The sequence below is a fragment of the Tursiops truncatus genome, chromosome 16, assembly GCF_011762595.2.
Source record: "Tursiops truncatus isolate mTurTru1 chromosome 16, mTurTru1.mat.Y, whole genome shotgun sequence".
NCBI classification, from domain to species: domain Eukaryota; kingdom Metazoa; phylum Chordata; class Mammalia; order Artiodactyla; family Delphinidae; genus Tursiops; species Tursiops truncatus.
The window spans coordinates 64,783,734-64,809,705 of record NC_047049.1 but is presented as its reverse complement, the minus strand read 5'-3'; the positions used below and the strand labels follow the sequence as shown (position 1 = coordinate 64,809,705).

The 25,972-nt window shown below is 36.2% G+C and overlaps 1 protein-coding gene across 1 annotated transcript in view; it reads right to left on the bottom strand.

Moving 5' to 3' along the window:
• Positions 1-24,374, bottom strand: part of LOC101322709 (catenin alpha-3) — a 489,966-nt gene extending 465,592 nt beyond the window's left edge. The window contains exon 1 of the mRNA XM_033841933.2: positions 24,221-24,374. Coding sequence (XP_033697824.2) covers positions 24,221-24,317 — 97 coding nt within the window. The 5' untranslated portion in view covers positions 24,318-24,374. The remainder of the gene's footprint in view (positions 1-24,220) is intronic.
• Between the last annotated feature and the right edge of the window lie 1,598 nt (positions 24,375-25,972).

Here is a 25,972-nt window from a genome sequence, read left to right as displayed (position 1 = left end):
AATGCATAGAATTAAGTATAATAACCATTTAATTTTTTAAAATGCATCTGCTGTGAAAGAAAGCTACCTGTGAGATATCTGCCTGTGAGAAATAAGTATCATCTCTGATCCCTTGCTTTAAGCTCTTTTGTTTTAGGAATCCATTTAACTTTTCGATAAATAGACAACCTTAAATGAATTTTAGGGCAAAACTTGTCTCTTTGTATCCCCAAAATTCAAAAAGAGTTACAATAGGATTTCAAATGGTAGCCTAATTTTGTTATAAGTAGAGTAATTAAAAGGATTAGAAAAAGTTCTCCCCTTTTTTAGACAGATAGTCTGCATGAACTACAGAGGCTTACAGATAACCCTTTGCCTTCCATCCCTAGCCACCACAGGAGCAGTTCTGGGACTGCTAGACAACTGAAAATTCTCGCCTTCAGGCAAAGGGCTAAAAACAGTATCGATAATCTCTGAATAATGCATGTGATAGAAACCATAGAAAATAAAAGGCATATGAAAAACTGCAATAAAAATAATGCCAGTATGGTCTGATCCCAAAGGAAAGAGATTCCTAATTTTACCACCACCTAAATAAGTGATGAATACAAATAAATACAAAGCAGTGTGTAATAAGTACCGTGAGTGACCACGATGCCATTCTTTTTATTCTGAATACATTTTTCTCCTCTTCCCCATTTTAGTCTTTTGGGTGGCTTCTAGCCACCAAGGCCCACTTCAAACTCTGTTTCTTTTTTTGAACTATTTCCTAATCAACCCACCAGGAATCACCTGCATCCTCTCTCTGGTCATGTTGCCCTCACTACGATGCATTTAGTCTTCAATGGTTCACAAGTTGTTGCACACGTATTAGCCTCCTCTCCCCAGACAGGAACTGACTTGTTAATTAGCACTGACTATGAAATTGCAACCCCCCATTCCTACCTTTCTCAACATGACCCACAAGGAAATAATGAGTATATACTAAGTATCCTGTAACCCCTGTGCACCATCCATTTCTGCATAATTCCTTCATCTACTCTAGCAACACTAATAGAAGACTATACCCTTAAAGTAGGAAGCTGGGTAATTCTTAGTGAATTTACCATCTTCTTTGTTGTAGATAATTATAACTTGCTTAAAATTCTGTTTTGGAAAATTGTCAAAGTTCAGCAATTAATGATAGTAAACACCTATGTTTTCCTCATTTTTGATAACTGGAAGAGCACTTTCCCCCTCTTCAGTTCTCTAGCACTATTGTTATTGCCTGTGGTTCTGCAAAAATTACTGAAAGTCCAGGGGGCGGGGGGAACCTTCAAGATGGCGGGGAAGTAAGACATGGAGATCCTCCTCCTCCCAACAAATACATCAAAAATACATCTACATGTGGAACAACTCCTACAGAACACCTACTGAACGCTGGCAGAAGACCTCAGACTTCCCAAAAGACAAGAAACTCCCCATGTACCTGGGTAGCGCAAAAGAAAAAAGAAAAAACAGACACAAAAGAATAGGGACAGGACCGGCACCTCTGGGAGGGAGCTGTGCAGGAGGAAAGGTTTCCACACACTAGGAAGCCCCTTCGCAGGCAGAGACTGCGGGTGGCGGTCGGAGTCGCGGAGGAGAGCGCAGCAACAGGGGTGCAAAGGGCAAAGCAGTGAGATTCCACACAGAGGATCGGTGTCGACCGGCACTCACCAGCCCGAGAGGCTTGTCTGCTCACCAGCAGGGGTGGGTGGGGCTGGAAGCTGAGGCTCGGGCTTCGGAGGTCGGATACCAGGGAGGGGACTGGGGTTGGCTGCGTGAACACAGCCTGAAGGGACTAGTGCACCACAGCTAGCCGGGAGGGAGTCCGGGAAAAGTCTGGACCTGCCGAAGAGGCAAGAGACCATTGTTTCGAGGTGCATGAGGAGAGAGGATTTCTTCCCTGTCTGCCCAGAGAAGGCAGAGCACCACCTAAACAAGCTCCAGAGATGGGCGTGAGCCGCGGCTATGAGCTCAGACCCCAGAGACTGGTATGAAACGCTAATGCTACTGCTGCAACCACCAAGAATCCTATGTGCAAGCACGGGTCACTATCCACACCACCACTCCCAGGGTCCGGTGATCCAGGGACAACTTCCCCAGGAGAACACACGGTGTACCACAGGCCATCGCAAAGTCATGCTAGCCTCTGCCGCCACGGGCTCACCCCTCATTCCAATTATAACTACTGTAGCTCTCCCTCCCCCTGGCTTGAATGGCCAAGAGCCCCCTAATCAGCTGCTGCTTTAATCCCATCCTGTCTGGGCAGGGAACAGATGCCTGAGGGCAACCTAAATGCAGAGGTGGGGCCAAACCAAAGCTGAACCCCCTGAGTTCTGAAAACAAAGAAGAGAGAGGGAAATTTCTCTGTGCAGTCTCAGGAGTAGTGGATTAAAACCTCACAATCAACTTGATGTACCCTGCATCTGTGGAATACCTGAAGAGACAACGAATCATCCCAAAACTGAGGTGGCAGACTTGGGGAACAACTGTAGACTTGGGGTTTGCTGTGAGTGATTTGTTTCTGAGTTTTATGTTTATCTTAGTTTAGTTTATACTGCTTGCTAACATTGGTGGATTTGTTTATTGGTTTGATTGCTCTCTTTTATTTTCTATTATTATTTATTTTTAATTTTTTATTTTAATAATTTAAAAAAATCATTATTATTTTTTCTTTCTTTTTTTCTCCCATTTTTTCTGAGCCATGTGGCTGACAGGGCTTTGGTGCTCCAACCTGCTGTCAGGCCTGAGCCTCTGAGGTGGGAGAGCCGAGATCAGGACATTGGACCACCAAAGACCTCCCGGCCCCATGTAATATCGATCAGCAAGAGCTCTCCCACCCAATTGGTGGTATAATAAAAGTACCTGGCTGCTCTAAATTGCATCAAGCCTCTAGGCTAGACAAATCATACCCCAGAATTCTGAGGGAACTGGCAGATGTTGACATAGAACTACTTTCAGTGATTTTCTTTTTTAACATCTTTATTGGAGTATAATTGCTTTACAATGCTGTGTTAGTTTCTGCTTTATAACAAAGTGAAACAGTTATACGTATACATATGTCCCCATATCTCTTCCCTCTTGCATCTCCCTCCCACACTCCCTGTCCCACCCCTCTAGGTGGTCACAAAGCACCGAGCTGATCTCCCTGTGCTATGCAGCTGCTTCCCACTAGCTATCTATTTTACATTTGGTAGTGTATATACGTCTATGCCACTCTCTCACTTTGTCACAGCTTACCCTTCCCCCTCCCCATATCCTCAAGTCCATTCTCTAGTAGGTCTCTGTCTTTATTCCTGTCTTACACCTAGGTTCTTCATGACCTCTTTTTTTTTTTTTTTTAGATTCCATATATATGTGTTTGCATATGGTATTTGTTTTTTTCTGACTTACTTCACTCTGTATGACGTTTTGGCTATAAACACTACACTATTATTAATGCGAGAAATTCTTCCACAGAGAGCTGGAAACACAATACAATGCCCAATACAATCTCTAAATATTAAATTAAATCAGCATTTAAAAATGAAAGAAAAGGAAAACTATTTCCAATTAACCAACTGGACAATAAAGCAGTATGAAGCAGATACTGCCATCTGGCATTTCAGGGTATCTGATACTGGTTATTCCATTCACTTCCAGAGTGTGGGGGACATGCTAAAAACTTCAGTATCATAAATATCTTTTTAAAATTTATGATTCATTTTCCCTCTATTCATACTGAAAATAGTCACGAGCTCATTTCTATGGTTTACACTTAAATCAACAAAGAACTGTGACCTTGGGTAACAGGTCACCTAGAGTAATACTGATGTTTTCCCAAATTCTTTCTTAAAGACAGGTAGAAGCAATGGAATAGGTGGTGGAACAAAAAATAAATTATCCTGTCAGACATAGAATTGTTGAGAGATTGGAAGGTTAAGAAACAGGAAATGTAACAAATCTTATTTACAGAAGGGAGGAAGGCTCAAGACATTCATTTTTAAGTAACTTTAATTTAGAGTCAACCAATATTGTTGAGAGGACTCTATGCCACATTACTCTGCTATACACTTTCACAGCCATTGTCTATTTAGCTTCAAAAATTACCCATGAGGTAGGAATTATTATTGTCATTTTACAGAATAAGGAAACAAAGGATATTAAGCAATTTGCCCAAATCTACGTAACTGGTAAGTGAGGGAGGGCTCATGATAAACAGTGATGTTCTCTGCAAGATGAGGGATGAGGGAGCTATCCCCGGTTGTGTGCTGAATGACAAAAGCAGAGGAGAAGGCGTGAATGGTGCTTCCATTCACCAATCTGCAGCAAATATTTGCCAGGCCATACCCCATTAGCTTCCAATTAAACTATGTCTACTTTTTGGTATATTAACATGTTGACCACAATAGGATAGCACATGCATATATCACTATAACTCAGGATGATAAAAATGATTCCTGGCCTGCCCATAAACTCTCAGAGTTCTTTTTCCACCCCACCACCTTAACCATCACACTGGAGGATCACTTCCCATGAGGATAAAAGAGAAACCAAATTATGCTAAAAATACGATTAATGACTATGAGGAAAGCTGATATTAGAATGTATTCTAAAAAGCCATGATTTAAACTTGAATTTGATGTGATCAATGGGACAAGTTTAAAGAGACTATAGTTAAGGATAAAAACGAAAAGCTTCTGTTTACATAATATTTCATTAGTATCTGGAGATACAGAGATCAATGCAGTAATTAATGACATAGCTGTGATTCCTTACATCTTATTAATCGTTAACAGATATAAAAGTGTGTATATAATTGGGAAATTCAGCTAAGCTTCATTATAAAAGGAAAAATACACTAGAAGTCATTTTTGTTTAGCTCATGTATTAAAACTATTTCCACCAGGCAGTAATGACAGCAATCTAAGAAAATTTCCTAACAAGTAGATAGCACACAGTGATACATAAAAAGAAATCTTTTGATTTTTTCCCTTTATTTTCTGTATCATTTTCACATTCTCCTTCAGTTAACTGGACACTTAGCTAAGTCATATATGTCATATGTCATATATGTCATAATGAAAACCTTTCACTAAACTCCTAAGGAAACAGTTTTTAGCATCACCATATCTACTGTGACAATTATGCTAAAACCAAAAGACGAACCTTGATTCTTTTCAATCCATGGAATAATATGGTGGGTGAGTCATAAAGAAATTATTTTACCGTCTAGTGTTCAAAATAAAAATACACCAATAAAGCTGTATTTTAAAATGGTACATCTACATAAAGTATGATAATGAAGTGATTTCTAATTTGATTAAATGTCATAATCACTATTTTTCTTACTTTAATAATTAAGAAACAAAGGCAAAAATGTTATCACATGATCAATACCAGAATTTAATTAAGTAGGCCATTGGACAAATCAGAAGATCCTTACAGAATTTCAGAGGTCCTCGACTGCCAAAAGTAAATTCAGTTTTGGACAATAAAGAAAAATGTTGGAAAGTAAGGCTGGATCACTGAAGCACGGTTTCCATTTATTTCTTCAATGTTAGGGGTCAAAGAGGAAATTGCCTCAGTGCTTCTCTACTTCACTGAAACAAAACTTTAGCTCACAGTGAATAAACTATGTAAGAAATCACTTTAATGACCTTTATCGAGATACTACTGGATACAAGATACTGTGCTAAATGGTCTGGAAACATACATAAATAACAGGTGTATTATTTTTTAGGGCTGCTGTAACACAATATCACAGACTAGGTGGCTTCAGCAACAGAGATTTATTTTCTCAGTCTGAAGGCTGCAAGACCAAGATCAAGGTGTGGCCAGGGTTTGCTCCTTCTAAGCCTCTCCTTGGCTTGTAGATAGCTGCCTTCTCCCTATGTCTTCACCTGGTCTTCTCCCTCTGTACATGCCTATGTCCTAATTTCCTCTTCTTATAAAGACACTGGTCATACTGGATTATGGCTCATCCTAATGACCTCATTTTAACTTATTTACATCTTTAAAGACCCTGTCTCCATATATAGTCACATTCTGAGGTACTGGGGGTTATGGCTTCAATGTGTAAATTTTGGGGAACTCAACTCACCCAACAACAGTAGCATTCCCGCCCTCTGGGACTTTTAAAATAATAGAGAAAAACATAAAAGTAACAGTAACATAAGGCAGAAAGTGGCGAAAGTTACAGTAGGAATTCAAAATTATGAAGGAGCATAGAAAGGCTTAAAGGAGGAAAAAGTTTAAAGGATTTAGAAGGTTTTCTAAGGACAGGATTTCAGCAGACTTGAGATGAATGTCGTGAAAAGGGCAGAAAATGACATGATCAGAATAGGCACTGTGTAGGGCTAATTTTTCTTTTAATAATCAAACCTTACTCTGATTGACATATATTATGTGTTTAAGATGATAAAGGTCATTTGGTTGCTGATAGCAAAAGCGGCAATATGAAATCATATTTTCTTCAGCGTTCTATGTAAAATATATCACAGGCAAATTAAACATATCATTTTAATTCCCAACATATCATTTGCACTTGTGGGCATTTTTGAAAAGAAATAGAATACAGAGAGAAGTGGAATTGTACCTGCCGTACACCAGAAGTAGATACGGATAATAAAAGTCCAACAGCAATTGGATTATCCTTGTAAGAAATCTATATATCAAAAAACTATGCCTATAGTAGCTCTTTTTTTCTGAGGGTCATTTCGCAAATTTATGTGACGCAACAGTATTTTAAATTCTTTCCTGTTATAAAGTGTCACTATCTGAGTAAAAAAAAAAAAAGTAGATTTGTGATATTTTATTACCAGTGAGCACAACCTATGTTCATCTGCCCAACACACTACTCTTAGTCCTGTTTGCAAAATAAGTAATATTTCTGACAATAACAAAGAAATATTCTCAATTTTAATTGATTTTATTTAAAAAGTAGAAGAGAGTAGTAAGGAACCTCACAAAATACCCTTTTATATTATTAGAGGAGAAAAATGCTGAACTTTCAATGAAATTCATACTAAATCTGTGCTTCCTTATAACTTCTTACATATGTCACTGGCAGATAAAATGAATTTTTACTTACTACTTAAAATTACAATTCAATAGCACTCAGCCATGTGACATTAAAAATGTGGTAAAGTACAGGATTTTCATTTTGTTTCCGGATATTTTTCCAAAGGCATATTAAAGTTCTCGTCTATTATCACGGCAATTATTTAGGTTAGTGTCGGAAAATGTTTGAAAGACATATGAATTCCGCATTTCATATCACTTGTTAGTCCCTAAATAAGCAGAAAAAAATTTAAGTTCAGTGAATTACACAAACAAAATTAAAGTACTCAGATTTTACATTAGGAAGTAAAGATCTTGGCACATAAACCTTTAGCACTGCAGGAAATGAGCTTCATTTTTCACACTGGTGAAAGGTACAGAGCGATCATTCTGTACAATTATATAGCGAGGCAGAGCCTTGATTTGGATACAGTACTATACCAAAAAAACCCCAAAACTCATTTTGCATAGCTATGCTTAATGTTTGCAGTTGCCTAAAGTAGTTATGCTACTTATACAATCTGGCTTTGCTCTAAAGCCTGTGTTGGGAGGCTCTGAAACGTAAACAGAGTAAAATCTGCCCCAGATCACTGGGAAATTACTTCTGCAGAAATCAAATGAGAGTTTATTAAGTAAAACAGATTTGGTTAAACTAATGTTTGTTAAGTACCTCCTGTATATCAAACACTGTGTAAGACACTGCAATGAAGGAAAACCTAACAATCTGCACACATCCATGGTGCGTGGTTGCTTCTCTTTCTTTGACTTATTTTTTTACTAATCTGATGTTTTGAGTGGTGGTGTTTTTGGATGTTTTCGCTTACCTTTAAATTCTTCAGAATCTCACTAAACTCTGATGTGGGAAGAAAGAGTCTCATATTCCCAGCCAAACCATATTTAGTCTAGCTCAAAGGGATATTTATTTTGCATTATCATGATCATACAAAATTGTCCAGCTGTGTCCACATGGACAACCAAAGATTTATAGAGGAAGGGACTTGAGCTTTTGTTAATTATTTGACTCAAAAGCTGAATGAGTAACAAATTGAAAGTTAGGCTTAAGAGTTATTTACATCTATCTCCTTGATTCAAGAAAGTTCCAGATGGAGAAACTCTGAATTATGGCCTAAACATGACCTTCATATTTTAACATTTAAAAAAATAGCCAAAAGCTATTTTGCAAAAATAATTTTTTTTTTTTTTTTTTTTGCGGTATGCGGGCCTCTCACTGTTGTGGCCTCTCCCGTTGCGGAGCACAGGCTCCGGACGCGCAGGCTCAGCGGCCATGGCTCACGGGCGCAGCTGCTCCGCGGCATGTGGGATCTTCCCAGACTGGGACACGAACCCGTGTCCCCTGCATCGGCAGGTGGACTCTCAACCACTGCGCCACCAGGGAAACCCGCAAAAATAATTTTTAATAGGAGACAATCTGACGTGATTAAAAGGTAACTAAAAGTAACATGATTATTATTTATTGTATCAGAGAATTTGAGCAATTCAGGAATTCTCTGTGACAGGTCTCTATACATTAAATTTGATTATACTAGCCAAATTCATTCTAGGGGGAGCAATAAATAGAAATATCTATGGAACTCTTAGAGTTCTTGGCCTAAATGATCACACACATATTAATAACAGCATTTCTTAAGAAAAATAGAAGTTAAAAAAAATATGCACCAAAATAAGCACATGCACACACACTATGGAACAGCTATTTAAACCATATAAATATTAATGCAAAAAATTATAAATTCATTTATTTAAACAGTGACAGTGTAAATGTATATCATGCCTTAATAAAAGTACTTTTAATTAATACAGCCACCACACTTTTTTTTGTTAAATATGATAGACAAAAACTAATAAAACCATCATAAATCAATAGTTTTAGAAGAAGTTACCATTGTTCCTTAGCAGGTTTTTATACTTTGAAAATGATGTTAACTAAAAATGCAATGGTTTATGATAACTTAAAATTTTCAAATAACTAGATTTTATAACCCAGTTCACAAAGAAGAGTAGAGTCACAAAGCTGAATAGTTAGGTGGAGAGAATTTATATGCAATTTATTATGAAAACATAAAGTACATAAATCACCATCAAGATGGTGGATGCAAATTTTCAAGAAGACATTGAATAATGCCATGGGAATTTAAATGTGGCTATAATATATTGAATTATTTAGATACACAAAAAAGCACGTTTTTCATTACTCCAATGATCATTATACAGTATTAGTACTGTATCCAAAAAACAAAATTTAATCTACATATGAAAGTTCCTGAAATTGACTAAATTGAAAACGCTATGGGAAGTTGTGTGGCAGTTGGTTTGCATGGCACTGAATATTTAAAAATAATATATTACAATTAAGTGTTAGAGTTCTGGTGATTTCAAGTCTTATCAATGTTTTTTGTTGTTCTTCATTTAGATTTTTAATAGTCATAATCTGATGGCCAAAAAACACATGAAAAGCTGTTCAACATCACTAATTATTAGAGAAATGCAAATCAAAGCTACAGTGAGGTATCACCTCACATCAGTCGGAATGACCATGATCAAAAAGTCTACAAACATTAAATGCTGGAAAGGGTGTGGAGAAAAGGGAACCCTCCTACATTGTTGGTGGGAATGTAAATTGATACAGCCACTATGGAGAACAGTATGGATTCCTTAAAAGGAACTAAAAATAGAACTACCATATGATCCAGGAATCCCACACCTGGGTATATATCCAGAGAAAACCATACTTCAAAAAGATACATGCACCCCAATGTTCATTACAGCACTATTTACAATAGCCAAGACATGGAGGCAAACTAAATGTCCATTGACAGAGGAGTGGATAAAGAAGCTGTGGTACATATATACAATGGAATATTCCTCAGCCATAAAAAAGAATGAACTAATGCCAGTTGCAGCACCATGGATGGACCTAGAGCTTGTCATACTAAATGAAGTTAAGTCAGACAGAGAAAGACAAACACCATAAGATATCACTCATATGTGGAATATAATTTTTTAAATGAACTTATTTACAAAACAGAAACAGACTCACAGATTTCGAAAACAAATTTGTAGTTACCACAGGGGAAACATGGTGGAGAGGGATGAATTGGGAGCTTGGGATTAACATATACACACTACTAAATATGGAATAGATAAACAACAAGGACAGCACAGGGAACTCTACTCAATATTCTGTAATAACCTATACGCGTATAGAATCTGAAAAAGAATGAATACGTGTATATGTATAACTGAATAACTTTTCTGTACACCTGAAACTAACACAACATTGTAAATCAACTATACTCCAATAAAATTTAAAAAAATAGTCATAATCTAAAATTATTATTTAACAGGTACTGTACTAGTATCACGAAAACTTGAAATATCAGAGCAACTGATTCCCTACAAGAAAATCTATGATATAGAAAGGAAAAAAGCACTTGTAAAATTATCTATAAATGGATGTAAACTCTTAATTTATTTGTAAATTCCTGCTAATTATATGTTTTAAAAATTGTTATAGAGAACCAGGTTGAAAATTGGTTACTGTACATCCGTAATTTATAGAGATGAATGAAATAACATTATAGTGAACTTGGATTATGCTCGGAATCTTCTTTGAATTAAATCCTGTAAGTCCTTATAATAAGCTACTAAATGCCAATATGAAAGAGTGATCACATATTCAAGTAACAATAAAAAAGGATGAGGTTTCAAAGTCTGGCTGTCATATGGTTCCTTTCCTTATAGAAAGATAGCCTTGGCGTTTTTCCCAACAATTTTACCATACTGTAATTGGCATCTGAGGGCTTGTTTCCTCTATTAGACTACAGATCCTCTGTGAATAAGTCCGATGATACCACTGTATCTCTTCGGTGAATAGAAATTGATCAATAAGTAGTTGTTAACTGACACAATAAATGATTAACTTACCAATACCAAAGTATTAATTGGGTGCTTGCTTCAAGAAAATTCATTCCTCCATTACTCACCATCAAGATTGCTAATAAGATGGTAGCACAGAATATCATTTAAAACTTGTTGACATGTCCCTGTGGGAAACTTTTCAGCTTTAGCTTTGAGTTTTATATACCCAAAGTGAGAAAATTCTATTGCCTGAGGCAGGTTTTGGTTATTTTGATGCCTTAGATCTTGTAATCCAATGGAAGGAAACTGTCTGTCATGCAGATATGCTTATTAAGAGGCAAGTGCTTTCATCAAAATCCTTAGCAAAGGGAAAATTATAAAATCTTAGGAAAGTTACACAGGGGACTTTAATTATGCATGTAATAACAAATGTGACAAGGGTAAAAGTTTGTAAAGCTTTACAGTAAGATAACATTGTTTATCATTCTACATATTCTAGTCTTTTATGGATGCTTGAAATGTTTCACAATAAAAATATTTTTAAAAATCTAGCCATCCTTTCCCCACCCTTGTCCACAAAATAAAGGTAAAAAATAACGTAAAATCTCACAAAATATTATTCCATCAGAGATTGACCCTGGTTGATGAAGTTTTAGGTTTTTTTTCACATTCACAAAGCGTTTTCTTAAAAGGTATTACAGAGATTCACAATCAAGTTCCATAATACTGGATGATCAGCACTATTTGGTGAGTTTCAGGTGCTGATATGGGTGGCCTGGGAAGATTTCTCTGTTACACCAGGCACACAATCCACCATGCCAGCTGTTTTTGCACATCGATATTTACTTCTCCTGTTCACTCTCTTTTACCATAAAAGTTTAAGATTTCAATTAGGTCCTATTTGTTTATTTTTGTTTTATTTTCATTACACTAGGATGTGGATCAAAAAAACTATTACTGTGATTTATGTCAGAGAGTGTTCTGCCTATGTTTTCCTCTAAGAGTTTGATAGTTTCTGGCCTTAGATTTAGGTCTTTAATCCATTTTGAGTTTATTTTTGTGTGTGGTATTAGAGAGTATTCTAATTTCATTCTTTTACATGTAGCTGTCAGTTTTCCCAGCACCACTTATTGAAGGGACTGTCTTTTCTCCATTGTACATTCTTGCCTCCTGTGTCATAGACTAGTTGACCACAGGTGCATGGGTTTATCTCTGGACCTTCTATCCTGTTCCATTGATCTAGATTTTTGTTTTTGTGCCAGTATCATACTGTTTTGAGTATTGTAGCTTTGTAGTATAGTCTGAAGTCAGGGAGCCTGATTCCTCCAGCTCCATTTTTCTTTCTCAAGATTGCTCTGGCTATTTGGGGTCTTTTGTGTTTCTATACAAACTGTAACATTTTTTATTCTAATCCTGTGAAAAATACCATTGGTAATTTGATAGGTATTGCATTGAATCTGTAGATTGCTTTCTGTAGTATAGTCATTTTGAGTATTGATTCCTCCAATCCAAGAACATGGAATATCAGTCTGTTCATGTCATCTTTGATTTCTTTCACCAGCATTTTATAGCTTTCAGAGTACAGGTCTTTTGCCTCCTTAGGTATGTTAATTCTTAGGTATTTTATTCTTTTTGATGCGATGGTAAATATAATTGTTTCCTTAATTTCACTTTCTGATCTTTCATTGTTAGTGTATAGAAATGCAAAAGATTTCAAAGCTTTTGCACAGCAAAGAAAACCATCAACAAAATGAAAAGACAACCCACAGAATGGGAGAAAATATTTTCAAATGAAGCAACTGACAGGTGATTATCTCTAAAATATACAAACAGTTCATGCAGCTCAATATCAAAATATAAACAACCCAATCAAAAAATAGGAAGAAGATCTAAATAGACATTTCTCTAAAGAAGACATACAGATGGCCAAAAACACATGAAAAGATGCTCAACATGACTAATTATTAGAGAAATGCAAATTAAAACTACAACGAGGTATCACCTCACACCCATCAGAACAAAAATCTACAAACTATAAATGCTGGAGAGGGTGTGGAGAAAACAGAACCCTCCTACACTGTTGGTGGGAATGTAAATTGGTACAATTATTATGGAGAACATTATGGTTTAAGGAACATAAATGCTCCTTATAAAACTAAATACAGAACTACCATATGATCCAGCAATCCCACTCCTGGGCATATGTCCTGAGAAAACCATAATTCTAAAATATACATGCATCCCAATGTTCATTGCAGCATGATTTACAATAGCGAAGACAGGGAAGCAACATAAATGTCCATCAACATAGGAGTGGATAAAGCAGATGTGGTACATATATACAATGGAATATGACTCAGCCATTAAAAAGAATGAAATAATGCCATTTGTAGCAACATGGATGGACCTAGAAATTGTCATACTGAGTGAAGTCAGACAGAGAAAGACAACTATCATGATATCACTTATATGTGGCATCTAAAAAAATGGTACAAATGAACTTATTTACAAAACAGAAATAGAGTCACAGATGTGGAAAATAAACTTATGGTTACCAGGGGGAAAGTGGGGAGAGGTAAATTGGGAGATCGGGATTGACATATACACACTACTATGTACAAAATAGATAACTTATGAGGACCTACTGTATAGCACAGGGAACTCTACTCAATACTCTGTAATGACCTATATGGGAAAAAAATCTAAAGAAGAGTTACATGACCATGTATAACCGATTCACTTTGCTGTACACCTGAAACTAAGACAACATTGTAAATCAACTATACTCCAATATTTTTTTTTTAAATTTAAGAATAGTAGAAGTCATAATAAAATACAGAAAATAATCTACCTACTTCAATAATAATAGAGGCTATTTCTTCATCAGATTTTGTTGATATTATCTTTAAGAATAAAGCATTACAAATATAATCAAAGTCCCATAGGTACTCTTTTTCAGTGCCATCCAACTCCTCTTTCTGCAGTTATTCACTCTTAAGTATTTGTTTTGTATGACTTCTATGGCTAGTCCTACTGTTCCTATTGCCTAAAACTTGCTAATTACTTAACATTGCTTTTTATTTTTTATTTAATTATTTTTAACATTGCTTTTTAAAAGCTGTCCTATTCGCATGTGAAACAAGTTTATTTGTTTTAACTACTACGTTTGCTGCTATTTATTCATTCTTCTACTGATGGGTGTTTATATTACTTTCAAGTTTTATTTTAAAAAATCCATAATGATCATACTTATACAAGTCTTCTTTATGAATATGTGTACAAGTTCCCCAATAAATATAGAAAGATATTTGTGGCAAAATAATCCAGGTCCACATATTATTGTTTTGTTCTTCAAAGAGATTATAACAATTTACTTCCCAGAAGCAGTATATGAGAATTCTCATTTTACTACATCTTGTCTCATATTTGACATTATCGTAAATTTTTACTGTCTTAACATCTGATAGTTATACACCATAGATTTTAAGATAATTCTTCAGTTATTCTGATAAACTATAAAGTACTAACTTTGGGGATAGGTTTAACAAAGATAGCTCCTTTAAAAAGATTTTTTCTTTCTCATATCTGGTTTAAATTTTAACAATGGTCTGCCAATGGTATTAGTGATAATGGTTATCTTTTAATGGGCAACTTACTATGTCCCAGACACTCTTCAAATCATTTAAAATATATTATTTTATTTTTTTTAATCATGCAAGAATATGTACTCTAAGAAGGCAGGGAGTTTTGTCTGTTCTATTGACTATTCTATTTCCAGGATTTAAAACATTCTATCACTTAATACGTGTTCAGTAAGTATTTCTTAAATAAATTTAAAAATGTATCAGTTCATTTGGGCTACTATAACAAAATAACATAGACTGGGTAGCTCAAAAACAACAGAAATTTACTCCTCACTCTTCTGGAGGCTGGGAAGTCTAAAATCAAGGCACCAGAATGGTCACATGCTGGTAGAAGTCTTATTCCTGCTTCACATCCAGTGCCTTTCACTGTAACCTCACAGTGGTGGAAGGCGCTTGGGAACTCCGTAGGGTCTCTTTTATGAGAACACTAATTTAATTCATGAGGACTCCACTCTCATGACCTAAGGACCTCCCAAAGGCCCCACCTTCTAATATTTTCACATTGGATATGAATTTTGGGGAGACACATTCAGATCATAGCAAAATGATATAATTATTAGCATTTTACAGGAGGGCATTTAATGAGTCAGAGATTAATTTATTTCCTGAAGATCATAGATCTGGTAGGATCTGGCAGACTTGTCAATCTTAAGCATAGTTAGTTAGCCTCCTCCTAACAGACTCTTCTCTTTCTATGCTTTCCATAGATTCTAGAGATAAAATCTATCGTCTTCATGTCTAATCTATAAGAGTTCTTTTAGTGGTGACATTTTAGTGATCATGATATATGCTTTGTGAAAAGGGAATTCTTGGCTGCTTTACTCCAATATACATAAATTGTTCCCAGCACAGGCTCTGGAGCCGCTCTGTAAGTGGAAGTTTTTATTGCTTTGTTAAAAAATCCCCTAGGATGCTATCAAAGTCCATACGTCTATGCCAACACAAATTTGAAAGCTCAGATACATGACTTCATATTTTCCAATCTTGTATCTGCACCCACCTGGGTGGCAGGAGGCATGCTTCTTTCTAGGTCCAGAGGAAGACCTTTGGAGAGCATATAGGGAAGGATCAGCCTGCTTTTCCTGCCTAAAATCCCTTCATCTCTAGCTGAAGTCTTTGGTTTTTCAGAATGCTCAAGAGCACCTCTTGGACTCATTAGCAGGTGTGGGGGCCAGGGGTGGGGAGAGTGGGTATCACATGACAAAAATAAACTTCCCAGCTAATCCCTTGTCTGACCTATAAAGTGTCCACAGGATTCACCACATTAGGATTTTAAGTCATCCATATTACACTGATGAAATGCATGTGCTTGGAGTTGAAACAGTGCCCAGAAATAACTAAGAACGAATGAAATTATGAGACTCACTTTGACTCTCTGTTTTTGTTAAAAGTTTCTGTCAATATATCTGACTACGGCAAATAGTATGGCTATTAATAACTTCATACACTCACTGAAACAATTTTAAGGAAATCCTTTATTAAAGATCTATCTATTTATTAGTGCTATTTATTATGTCAGTAAGATTATTGATGATTACTACAGCTCTACCTTAAAGTTCTGGTAAAAATTCTCAAATCTGACTGATTTTGACGAAGTCGAAAAAGAACTTCTAATTATAGCTTTTCTGAAGATCTAATTCATAATATTCGAACAACAGTCCTGCTGTGTATTTACTGTTCATTCAGATAAGAGCATCTTGAGTGAACTTGCCTGTTAGTACATGGAATGATGCATGTTAAATTTCAGTTCATATGCCCAAAGTACTCTTCAGTCATATAAGTACAGGCAGTAATTCAAAACATAATTATCAATAGAGCAATAATGGATTACTTTGGGGGAGCTTACTCAGTTACTTTTGAATGCACGCTTTCTCCCTGTTGTTCCATGACTTATGAAAAGCTGTGTGTATAATTTTTCTGGAGTCTCTACAATGACTGAGCCATATACCATCACATGAAAATATAATCGCAGAGGACTCAGAGGAAAAAACCTACAACCGCAACAAGACTCTCTCCTGATTTTAGCCACTGGCATAGAATATCCTGGATGCAAGTCATCACTGAACTATTCTGACGAGGACCTTCTTTTCTTCCTACACGCACACCTGGGTTTTTCAGCCTAAGCTAGGTTTAAGTCATCCAACTGGCTCTCCCCTCACCTTCCTATTGTTACATCTTGTATGTGTGTGTCAGTCTTATGTTTTAATTTCTTGGAGGAGGGGTGGAGGGAGTGAGGGAACACCTGCTTTATATTGGGATTACTTTCTTTTCACTTCTAAGAGCAATTAAAGCATTATGTAGCACTCACTCTCTACTTCTATAAGAATGTTTTTCAGCATCTGGAGTTACTTTTCTGAAGTATTGATGACACGACCATTTAAAATTTTAGACAGCTTATATTTTCTTAAAAATGCTCAGGCCTTTATATAGTGTTATCTGTTGACTTTCTGAGTCCAGTACCAATCCAGATGTACCCCCTGTTCCTGTAATACTGGCCAACTTGCTGTCCCTCAAACCCACCATGCACTTTCACATGCTTTTCTCTCTTTCAGTATTTGACTTGGTGGTTCATGCCACTACATCAGTGTTAGATGTAGACTGAGGGGTCACCACTGTCTTGGAACTACAGATAACCTAAGCATTGCTAATAGAATGTGTCCCTCAGGGAAATACTGGGCTGATTTGATATTGAAACATACCAAGAACTTTTGGTCCAAACCAGATTTACTCTTAAAATTCTATTATGCATAATCTGAGTATTCATCTCTATTTTGGAAGCTATGTAGCAACTTGGAAGACTCTATATATAATTCATAATTGTCATCTATTCCCCTGAAAAAAAATAATCTCTTAATGTTTCTAAGTGCAGTGGAACATAGAAAAAAATTCAGGAATTTATCAAAGACAGTCCAGCATAGCAGATTTATTAAAGACTATTCCAGTGTAGTATATGGCAAGCACATATACTAACCCAGAATCATTCCTTATGGAGGGTTTTTACTTATCTTTTGTTTCTTTCCTTCAGTGTTTCTATATTCTTCACACTGTCTCATTTTCTAACATACTCTAGCAAACTTAAAGGCAATAAAAAGACCATCTCCCACTCATTTAAACATGTAAAAAAAATGATATTTCAATAATTCAGTTCAACCAGTGTCTCCTTAACAATGCTCCCCTCAATACCCTGACGCTCCAGCAGCATTAACTGCACACATTTGAGTTCCCTGGAAGCAAACATTGTGCGTTTTTCTTCTTTGCATCCTCCTCCACTTCCCAGCATACTGCCTTGTACATAGTTGATATTCAATACACTTTTATTGAAATTCATTTTTGTAGGGCTTCCCTGGTGGCACAGTGGTTGGGAGTCCGCCTGCCAATGCAGGGGACGCGGGTTCATGCCCCAGTCCGGGAAGATCCCACATGCCATGGAGCGGCTGGGCCCGTGAGCCATGGCCGCTGAGCCTGTGCGTCCGGAGCCTGCGCTCCGCAACGGGAGAGGCCACAACACTGAGAAGCCCGTGTACCGCAAAAAAAAAAAAAAAAAAAAAAAAAAAAAAAAATTCATTTTTGTAGAATATGATTTCAAATATCAACTTTAAAGGAATAGATCTCATGCCTTGATGCCTTTAATCAATTAAAATTTCAAATAGGTATATGTTGAAGAGATACATAAGAGAATGTATGATGACAATTGGTTATAATTATATTATATAATTTATCTTTGCATAGATATGTACTATGGGTCATTTTTTTTACCCCAACACCTAACCCATAAACATGTATGAGATTTAATAGTGCTTAGTTTGTGTGCAATTAACATTTGTATCTTGCTACTATTATGTATTTATTATTAACTTATGAATAAAAAGAAAATCTATTTTCATTTGTCAAATGATTCTATTTTCATTTTCCTTCACAGAAGCCATAGATCACATTCACTACAATTTCATGAACACAAAGGACTTTGTTAGTGCATTTTTGATGGCAGTATCAGAGTTATACTTGTGTCACTAAGTCAAGGTCACAGAACATTGTGATGATTAATGCTTAAAGTTATTTTTCATTATTTGAATATTTTAAAAAATATTCATTCCAAGGCTGAACACCTTTAATGAAAGCGTAAGACGTAAATCCCCCGAATTAATCTTGCAGAATTGAGAAGGGGAATAAATACTTTTTTTTTTTCATTCAGCAAATACCTATTGAGAATTTCAAGCAAAACTTTGGAAGCAGGAGGTTCAATTAAAAAGATTACATGGGGCTTCCCTGGTGGCGCAGTGGTTGAGAGTCCGCCTGCCGATGCAGGGGACGCGGGTTCGTGCCCCGGTCCGGGAAGATCCCACATGCTGCGGAGCGGCTGGGCCCATGAGCCATGGCCGCTGAGCCTGCCTGTCCGGAGCCTGTGCTCCGCAACGGGAGAGGTCACAACAGTGAGAGGTCTGCGTACCACAAAAAAAAAAAAAAAAAGATTACATGATAATTCAACTAAGAGATAGTGGCTTGAACTAGAGTGATAGCAATGGACATGGACATTAAAGAGAAATGTAGGACATGGAATAAAGAAAATCTTCAAGCATCCTCCAATACTATAATTCACAAAGAATCAATATGATGTTACCTTTAAGATGAGAAAACCTTTTACGATAAAGGAAGAGCAGTGCTAATTCTAATCAATAAGTGGTCAATCTGTCTTTTAGAAAATTCCAAACCATTGTCCGTTGCTTCCTCCATTGCTCATGTGGTCCCCTCTCTCCAATAATCTCCACTGTCATAACTCTCATAAAGTTATCCTTTGTACTAATTTTTACTCATTATTTAATCTGCAGTACCTTTTGGAGGGTTTAGCATTTAAAATTATGCAATAAATATTTAATGAATGAATGAAAGACTAAGTGAAACAAAGGTCATATCTTCACAAACCCTCACACTTAATCAGTTCTTAGTAATTGTTAAATAGGTCCAAGGCATCCCCTCTTCTATCAAAGTTTACTTCTTCTAAATTCAATTCCTTGGGATTATAGCTCACTATGAGTCAATTAATGCAATAGTTCAAAAAGATGATTCATGCGTTAATATGCTTCCTCTTTCAAATTTGTATCTTAGACAGAGATCTTAAATATTTTTTTTACTCTCACACAGATAACTAATACTTGGAATTTCAGGAACCATGGCAGGCTGGAAAGATGGAGTTTCTCAAATCTTATCACATGGACACATCTTCTGTCTATACAAAAGAGAGACGTTGATGTGGTCAAAGAATCTTTAGACCAGCTACTTTCTGACAGGTGTTTTGTTATATGTGTTTTCAGAGAGTGACAGAAAGCACTGTGAATGGTGAGGGGGTAAGCCCTGTAGTCAGTGATAAGACAGAAAGTTTGGGGACCAATGCATTTTGAAGACTTTTTCTAATTACCTGTAAGATGACAATGACAGTATTACATAAATAACATTAAACTAAAAAGAGGCTGTTGGGCTTCCCTAGTGGCGCAGTGGTTGAGAATCTGCCTGCCAATGCAGGGGGACACGGGTTCAAGCCCTGGTCTGGGAGGATCCCACATGCCGCGGAGCAACTGGGCCCGTGAGCCACAACTACTGAGCCTGCACGTCTGGAGCCTGTGCTCTGCAACAAGAGAGGCCGCGATAGTGAGAGGCCCGCGCACCGCGATGAAGAGTGGCCCCCACTTGCCACAACTAGAGAAAGCCCTCACACACAAACGAAGACCCAACACAGCAAAAAAATAAATAAAATAAATTAATAAAAAGAGGCTCTTTTGGACAACTGAATGTCAGAGAACTTAGTTTGCCAAACAAACACTTTGCTTTTGGAAGGGGGTTTGGTTTACTGTTTCATTTTATTTTTACACATAAAAATTTTAAAATATATAATACATTTGTGAGATAACTATATTCCTTATGATTTTTAAAAAAGGACTGATTGCACTTATGTTTGGAATTTTCTATGTATAGCAGGAAACAAAAATGGCTTTTGAAAATTGGTATTTCGACTTCTGTATCATGAGAAACTGGTGATTATATAAACATATAATTTTAAAATCATTATTTTAAAATAATGATATTTCTATGTTTAGAAATGAAATAAATAAAAGACATTTGGTATTAAAAATGTCATTATTCCAAGAGCTACTAGTCAATATTGGATGATCTGATCATGTTAAAACATTATATAGGGCAAACATTTTACTACTGTGATCCCTACTTTTGCTAATGACAATAAAGTAATAAAGTCCAAGAATCTTTTCTCACTGATTTTAGGGTTTAATTTTTGTTTACATTTTAATGTGGAGAGATGATGTTCTGAGAATCCAACATCATCAAATCCAACTTTTTACAACTGACTCGGGAGAAAGTAAAAATCTTTTCAGGACCCCTATTCTTTTTCTTATAAAAAAGATCAAAATAATTGAGCATTGCTATCAACTACTGGAAGAAAGTCCAAGAAAAAGATGAAATGTTTATAAAAAAATGGAAAACATAATATTCTCAAGGTAATTCATAATTATGATATCCCATGAACTAACCTGTCAGTCATTCTACCTGGCAAAACAGAGGAAGCAAAGTTTGTGAATACAAACAGCATAAAGATCATTGCAAAGTAGTACCAGAGAAGTCGTCCATCACTGATGATGACGATGAGAAAAAGAAAATCTGTCCCACACAAAAGCTGCCAGATTGTCACCAAGATTAGCCATCTGAAGAAAGGTAACCCATCCATTGGTTGGTCTGTGATCTTGGACTTGGGACTTCTGGCTCAGTACTAAAAATAATTATAGAGCAGCTAGATTCTTTCTCATTTATTTGACTAGGAAGATTTAGAGAGGAGAAGCCATTATCTCTGGGAACAGATGTTCAAAAGTTATCATGTAACAAGAAACATCATTGGAGCTCATGCTAAACTCTCACAGGGTACGTTTAGGAAGGCACAGAAACTTGAGAAAGCAGTGGACGCCACTAAGTGTTCGGGGCAAACACATTTTTTTCTCTAGCCATTTCCACTTTGTTTCTGCTGATAAAACCTCTGATTTTGTTTGTATAGTACGTGACTAGTCAGAAAGGTTGAATTATGACTGGTCTAAGCCCAGTGGTCTGTTAGGATAAGCTTATACCTAACATAAAAATAGGCTCACAAGAGCTATTTGTATGCATCTCTTCCCAATGCAGAGTTCAAAGATATCGCAGTGGCAGCTGGAAACTCACCCGTGTGGGAGTATTTATGTCACAGAAATCAGCAAGTGCTGCAAATTAGTACTACTACTCTCTCTGGCTCGAGTCAGTTGTTAACCATTTACCAGCACTCTAAGCCCATCATGGAAACCCCATTTCCTTTTGCCATCAATTGGTCCAGAAGTAGGTACAGGACCAAGTTCTGACTTACGATTAGAGAAAATCTGATGGTAGGCATCTGGGAAAGACTTCCTCCTTGATAAGTTAAAGCCAACAAGCCACCTTGCCTTCCTGCTTTAAGTGATATTGTGTAGCACTTTGAGATGTAAAATGAGGGAAGGTCAATAGAAATCCAGAGATGCCTACATAGGTCATTAATAACCTCAAACCACAACCAAACGGGCAATCAAAGAGCAGGAAAGTGAGAACAGTCCACACAAGGTATAGAAAATAGTGGAGTGCACTGTGTGTAGAGAATTTAAAAACAATAATGAAACACATTAAATATGAATCCACTTTTTATTATTACCCTGTACTGGCAATTCCAAAAAATGTTAGTGATAAGATACTCCTCCCCACATACAGGGACTATTCCTATCCAAGTCCTCTGGTGTGCTAGGGCCAGTAAGTCTAGAATCAACTATCTTAAACATCTAGTTACATGAGATAATTAAAGGTTTTTGTGATTTAAGCAACTTTCATATGAGTTTTCTGTTACATGCAGGCTCTTAAGTACTATGGTTTTTCACAGAAAGTAACAGACTCAGGTTAATCCAGCACTGAAACGAAAATAGGAGCTTCTGCTCTGAGGACCCACAGAGTTGCTTAGATCCCAAGCTCCCCACAGCTCTAATCACACAAGGCCTGGCCAGTTATGGCTTCTATTCTTACACGTTCAGGAGATTCTCCCTATTCTGCCATCAGCTTAATTATAATAAACTGCCTCTACAGTGACTAGTGTGAGTAGGTTTGCCTTGTAACCAAAAGAACCAACTAAAAATCAGAACCTGGCATTTAACAACTAAATTACAAAAGACTGACCCAACATAAGATGTTGATTGGATTCACACTGCAAAGTCTATACTAAGAGGAGAGCAAACAGACAGAAATATGCTTAAGAGAGCACTGCTTATAGTAGTTAAAATTTATCTAAATGCTCATGAAAGAAAAGATAAATGAATGATTTTTTGAAGAAAATATAACAATGTGGGAAAATTCAGCCAACTATTACCTGTAAAAAGGCAATACATAATTACACAATTATTTGAAAACACACACACACACACACACACACACATATATATATATATATGCTGGTTGGAAATAAATCACATATTAGTAGTTGTTATTTCTGAATAGTGTTATCAAGGGATTTTAATATTTCTCCTGTTCATTTTCTATTATTTTCAAAGTTTCAGCTCTAAAGAAATAAAACAATCTAAAGTAGTTAATTAGCACATATTTCCTTTTCATTAGTATATTATGAAAATACACCAGGTTTCAAGATATTGTTCACAATGAGAAAGCATACATATATGAAAGTAATTAAATTGATAAGGTAGATAAAACACAATCAGGAAACTTTAAAAAAGATAAAATGATGTTAGAAACTCATAAGAAATTGCATTCTATAAAAAGAATCATCACATTCCAAGAAAATCTCTCTCTCAGAAAAAAATATGTAATTTATTTTAGTGAGAGGCTTAATTTTTAAGAGAATAAAACAATTAAAAAATATTTAGTTATTTGCTGTTACAACAGTATAATCAAAACCTGAGTTATGCTTCTGAGAATATAGCTTTATGAGGGTAATTTCACAATCTTGTGGGATGCTATTCTAATATATGATGAGAGAATTATCTGAATTTGACGTGGAATCTCAAGCCTGTCTGTTATTGATATAGTTAGATGTTTAGTCTTGTTTATTTTATTCTTTAGATCACCACTATTCAAATACATATAGTGGTAGTTGAAGTATATATTATATCTCAAATCAATGAAGAGTCTTCCCATTAATATACATTTTTTTTTCTGAGTAGAGAAAAATCTGGTTGGGAAAAAAGTGCAGGAAAATGAAGAGATATAACTATATTAAAAGGAGGGGGGAATGATGATTTACTTGTAAAGCCAGGAAATGCCTAAATTTTCCACATGCTATTTTCAATTATGCTTTGCCCATGAATAGGCATTTCTTTTAGAGAGTGTAACTTGTTGAGGTGTATGGATTACAAGGCATGAGGCTCATTATCCTAGGGTAGATCATATGTAGCAGCACTTTGCTTCAGAAAGGCTATCACTGGAAAAAAGTCTCATAATATTTCATAAAATTCATTACATTCAGTATCATCGTATTACAATTTGTATGGAAACACAAAAGACCCCGAAGAGCCAAAGCAATCTTGAGAAAGAAAAACGGAGGTATTTCATAAAATTACAAGAGCAAATATAGAAATTAAAAGATAAAACCATACCAGATACAGCAAGGAAGTCATCAATGCTTGTAATGTCATCTACAGCTTCGGTGAGGACATGGATATGATTCTCCCACGTGCATCTGTACATTTCCATGGTTTTTTTGACCACTTGACTTTTGGGTCTTGCAGCCAAAGCAAGTGCAGCATTAATAATCTGTAAAGATGTAGAATGTTCACACAGTGATTTCTTTCAGAATAGTTACCATTGTGCCTGTGACAGGTATTCTTTTTTAAAAAAAATTAGATATGTTTATGCCCTCATGTGTAACTCCTTCTTTGCTTTTGCTAATAGTTTAATTTCATTTTTGGTAATAATTTAATTAATTTTAGAACTGTTTGTTGAGCATCAATGCACTAAGAACTGCAAGAGATACAAAGATAATGGGTATCTGCCTACAAGAAGCTTGCATACTACTCAATGGGAAGGGCACCATATAACTCCAGCTCAGTTCGGGATGCAATACATGCCATAATTACAAAAATGATAGACGGTCTTTAGAAAGTAGAGATCACCTTCAGCAGAAGTTCTAAGAAAAGGCTGTGAAAAAGGTGCAGGAAAATGAAAAGATATAACTATATTAAAGGGGGCGGGGAAATGATGATTTATTTGAACAGCCAGGAAATGCTTACATTTAACTGGTCACTTGGATTCACACTGCACAACTATGTGGTGAATGCCCATTACATGCAAATCACGGGAATAAAAGCTTGACTTCCTTGAGGACTTGAAAATTTTTACCAGTAGATATTCCCTGTTAATTAATTCATTCATTCGTTTGTGCATTCACTCATCATTCAGTATTTCGAATATATTCTGAGTGTTTTTTTTTTTTTAATGTATCAAGCACTGTTCTTGATTTTAGGGATATGGCAGTGAACAAGACACAAGCAAAAATCATTTTCTTCATGGAGCTTATATCCAGTTAGGGGAGGCAGGTAAATAGCAAGTTAAATAAGTAAAATATATATATGGTCTCTTCGATGGTTATAAGAAATAAGGAGAGAAACAGAGCAGAGAAGGGGGATAAGGGGTGGAATGGTGGTGAGGGTAGGAAGTCTGCAGTTTTAGCAAGGCCTCACACTGAAGTGGACATCATGGGTGAGAAAGTATTGTGGAGCAGAGAAGTAGCAATATTCAAAAAGTGAGAAAGCAGGCTAAATGCTATGAGAATGGTGAGCAGGCTCACCTAGACCCTGGCTATGCATAAGGAGTCCTTGACCGTCTTGCTCAGGACTGTGACCTTATTTGGAAGGTACTGGAGCGTCATTTAAACTTTTGAGTGATCTGCTCAGAACTACACTATAGAAAATTTTATTTGGCAAACAAGGCTACTGTAATAGGTTACAGGAATAAGAAAGAGTTTGGACTGCAGTGGTGGACGTACTGAAAAAGTTTTGACAGGACTTACAATAATTTAAAGGAGGATGTGGATAGATCTATTATTGCCAAAAATATCATGCAGACATTAACACATCTGTGAGAAACAATGCTTAAAGACATGGAAATATATCCACCAAAGTGTAGTTAACAGCAGATTGCAAAACACATCAAGCTTCATAGAATGTCGCTTCTAGCAAATATGCTAGAACTAAAAGTTAGATGAATCCATACGACAAATAACAATGGTTCTCTCAGAGTGGTGGAATTTCCAGTGCCTTTTATTTGATTTTGTGTGTGTAACTGAATTTTTCAGATTTTCTACAGTGAATATGTTTTTTGTCGTATACTCAGAATAAATGAAGTTATTC